Raw genomic sequence first — 4,101 nt, 5'->3', positions numbered from 1 at the left:
CAAGTAAACAAATCCTTGAACAAATGCCAAGTACCAACCATAGCTGAAATAACAAACCAAGTCAACTATTTCATTATATTGAAAATATCCCCAATCAAAAAGCTCTAATCGATCTATTATAGTTAACAAATGAAAAAGTACCCAGGTTTTGAAATTCACATAAACTGAAGCCTGTTATACACATATTATAAGCATTAGAAAAAGGGATTATTTTGCGGTATAACTTCACATACCAGAAACTGCAATGATTCGGATGCAGCACACAAACAATTTATTTATCTGGATGATTGACTAGAGTTGCATGCAGAAATAGTACAATTGGAGCCCAAATTTCCAATGAAAATCCCAAAAGCATGATTGATCTCCAAGCCACTCACCTTGTCCTCGTTTCCACAAACAGAAAGAAACAATAAACTCATTATTTTCTCTCTTCTCCAGAAAACATAAAAGACCATGGCCTATTACAGTGGTTTTACAGATTCAAACCACCAAATAATATTGAAGAAAATTAACCAATTAATCAGTACATGTACATATGTATATACCCTATATAGTACCTCACATATGCCATTAACTAGATATCCAAAGAAGAAACCAGAAGAACAAATGAGGAATTGTTGCCATTTGGGTCTGTGTGAGAGACAAATTCCAAATAAACTACGAGCTTGCTCTGCTGCCTTTGACATCACAGCTTCTTCTGCTATGGTCACTGCACTGTCCCAAAACCAAGGTTCAATGAAAGAGAGTTTGCATGTGTGGAATTTGGTTTCCAATAATCAGAGACAGATAAAAGTATACATATTCAAAATAATAATGTGGTTAATGTATGACTGTATGTTCAATCTATACGTGGTGGATATATATAGCTCTGTACAAATAATGTAGTCCATTCTTTATATGTGGAAGAATATTTTGTATCTATAAGGTGTATACAAGCTGAAAAGTCTTTTTAATCAGTGTATATAAGTCCTTGGAAATATAAAACGATAATCACTTTAATCTTGTAAAATGATAAATACAGGTTGTTATGAACATCTTAATTAGGGGATTAATGTATATATCATTATATTAAGATAATGATAATGATAACAACTACTAATGTAATTCAAATTTATGATTTTTAAAAATTCATATGAAAATATTATATCATAATTATATCTATTGTGATATCGTTACATATCTTTTATTTATTAAAAAAATGAAAAATTTCTATAAGCAAAGACTGAATTTCATGTTAAAAGTTTAAGAAAAAAAATATTTTTTTACCATAAAACTGTTAAAAAAAATTATACAATTATCATATATCAAATTGAAAAGGAAGAGAATGAATTGTGACTCATAAAAAAACTGAATCATAAAATAGAGATAAAAAGAAAAATAATGTTATAAAAATATATTATATAAATAATCTCCTTATATATCTTCTTTTACTTTTAATATCATTAAAAAAATTTAAATGAAATAGAATATCAGAAACTAATTTTAAATAACATATATATAAGGTATATTTTATAAGAAAAATGATTATTTTTATATAATTAAATTTATCATAATAAATAAATATTTTTAAGTGTATCAATTATATTTTAAATTAATAATAAATAATTTAAACTGTAATATAATTTTTTATTTATTCAAAACATTTAAATCGATTCTCAATTGTTTATTATAATTATAGTTATTGTAATTGTAATCTATTTGCTATTATTTTTTTCGCTAAATTCCGTTGAAATTTATTATTATTTTTTAATTCAATAGAAACACATTTATATTAATTAATTATTACAAATCCTTGAATAAATGTGAAGTTCCAAACATATATAGCTAGAATAAAAAACCAAGTCAGCCATTCATATTATCAAAAAAGGTCCCCGAGCTCAAATCAAGTTTAACAAAGAAAAAAAAACTTCAATATTATTATGAAGTTCATTCTCCCATGAAATTAACAATCAGACACACACTTGCTCCATTGTCGCATTCCACAAATGTTTTTTTATCCACCAACCTTAAGGATTTTAATTTATCCATTTCTTTCAAAAATTTAATTTATAAATCATTTATTTTCTCTTAAAAGTTTATTTATAGATTACTTATTTTTTTCCGTTGCCAATTTTATTTCTTCATAAAATATTTTTTTTAAAAAAACAAATAACTATTATATTTTGATCAACAAAAAAAATAATAACGTCTTAGGAGTAGTAAATTATTCAACGCTTTTTTAAAAAAATATTAATATTTTTCTATGAAATTGCTGGAAAAATAAGAAGATTAAATATCAAGAGTTATGACTAAGTCATGCAACATCATTCAGAGTGTGTTTGGATAGAAAAAATTTTAAGTGAAGAAAGTAATTTATTAGAGAATTTGAATTTTTATAAATTAGAATTTATTGTTGGGATGCTTTTTATGAAAAATTTAAAATTTTGGAATTTTAAAACAGAATTTTAAACAACTAAAAATCTGGAATTTTAATTTTCTTCTAAAAGATGAAAAATTGAAATTCTCTTCTTATATTCTTATTCAAAAACACTGTCTCACCTCCTAAAACATCGATTGGGTGTGAGCATAGAGGAACACATATAACTAGCACACCAACCATATCTTCTCTTTTTTTTCATTCATTTTTTTCATCCTCATAATTTTAATTTTTTTTTATCCAAACACAAAATTCTGAAAATAAAAGAATTTCAATTGAAATATTTGAAATTCTTAGAATTTAAAATTTCTCCATCCAAACACACTCTAAATGTATATTTTCCTTCAGAACAACCTATAATAGGTTTACATTCTAAATGAACTTATTGTAAGATGTTTGATTATATAAAACAAAATGTAGTGCCTAATTGTAAAGAGTTTTCAATTGAAAAAAAAAAATAAAACATACTAATTTGACATTTGAATGATATTTTTCATGCACTATAGAAATTAAAATGTATCTGATGTCTGTCAATGCTAAACCAATGGTCTGCTTTCTTCATGTTCACCTGCATAATCTGATTGCGCCATCAGTTCTTTGTCCTCAGAAGGTTTTGGAATATTAGCAATTGGAGAAGAGTTCAAGGCCTTCTTGTTGGATCTGTCATCAAGAAATATCTTCATTGTAATCCCCATAGCTATGAGTAGGAGTCCAGTTGCATGTTGTTCTGTCAATGGTTTTGTAAATATGAGGTATGATAGTAGCAATGTCACTGCCTTTCTTGCCGTTGTTATCTGTGACAATTATTCAATGAGGAAAGAAACTCAGTTTGGACCACATAAAGGGTTTAACATTAGAATATCTTAATCCATGCTGAGACCTACAATGGGTAAAAATTTTGAACAGAATAGGATGATATATACCTTTAAATTATCAATTGTTACAAATCAAATCAATTTTCAATTCCAAATCAAAATATTTAGTTACAAGATGTTTTAAGTATTTATCATTTTATGACATTTAATTAAGACATATGGTGCTTCTCTTCTCAGAGTTTTCATGTCCCAACTCCTACACGAAGTTTGTAATGATGATGTCATGACAGAGTTATTAATGCTGAGAGCCATATAATGGTCCAAAGTCCAAATAAACATAATGGAACTAGGAAAAGTTGTGAGACTAATTTACCATGGCTGTGTTGGCAGCTCCAAAAATGGCAATGAGTGACAGCACAGAGAGTTGGCCAATAAATGCGGCCATTGCTTCAATAACTAATACTCCATACACATATAGATGCTGCAAGAACAAGATAAGGTGACTATTTCGAAAACAAATATGTCTACGTATGAAAAAACAGGAACAATATTTTCAAATGTACCCGTGACCATGATGTCCATGCTTTGAATAACTGTCCTGTGAAAAGCATGGGAGGAATCAAGAAAGGCAATCCCACCACAGTAGAGCAGAAAAGCATTTCCATCTGTATGTTAACAATGGAAAGGAAATTCATATTACCAGAATTACCAGCTCAAGCTAGAATTACCAGCTCAAGCTCGCATACATAATGTATTCCACATTTCCTTGCTAAAAAGACATCATGGAGATTGTCCAGTTTCTACAGCACTGCCAAGTTTTGATAGCAATGATCAATTGGAGCTGATGCCAATTGACATTTTAGCTAAAAG

At 27.9% G+C, this 4,101-nt stretch overlaps 1 protein-coding gene across 1 annotated transcript; it reads right to left on the bottom strand.

Moving 5' to 3' along the window:
- Nucleotides 1–2,722: 2,722 nt before the first annotated feature.
- On the bottom strand, nt 2,723–3,896 carry LOC114405623 (UDP-galactose/UDP-glucose transporter 4-like). Its single transcript, XM_028368071.1, has 3 exons — nt 3,795–3,896; nt 3,605–3,712; nt 2,723–3,210 (listed from the first exon to the last, which is right to left on the bottom strand). The coding sequence occupies exons 1-3, from the start codon at nt 3,894–3,896 to the stop codon at nt 2,953–2,955; spliced, it is 468 nt and encodes a 155-aa protein (XP_028223872.1). The 3' UTR covers nt 2,723–2,952.
- Between the last annotated feature and the right edge of the window lie 205 nt (nt 3,897–4,101).

Source organism: Glycine soja, chromosome 3, assembly GCF_004193775.1.
Source record: "Glycine soja cultivar W05 chromosome 3, ASM419377v2, whole genome shotgun sequence".
Classification (NCBI taxonomy): domain Eukaryota; kingdom Viridiplantae; phylum Streptophyta; class Magnoliopsida; order Fabales; family Fabaceae; genus Glycine; species Glycine soja.
Note: the sequence above shows the minus strand (reverse complement) of the source record. Positions and strands in the feature narration are given on the sequence as shown.

Excerpts from the sequence above, each read along its gene's own strand:
- LOC114405623 (XM_028368071.1), bottom strand. The coding sequence starts at position 3,896 with ATGGAAATGCTTTTCTGCTCTACTGTGGTGGGATTGCCTTTCTTGATT. Across the intron at positions 3,713-3,794 it reads CATGGACATCATGGTCACGG|CATCTATATGTGTATGGAGT; the intron begins GTACATTTGAAA and ends TTGTTCTTGCAG. Across the intron at positions 3,211-3,604 it reads GAGCTGCCAACACAGCCATG|ATAACAACGGCAAGAAAGGC; the intron begins GTAAATTAGTCT and ends TAATTGTCACAG.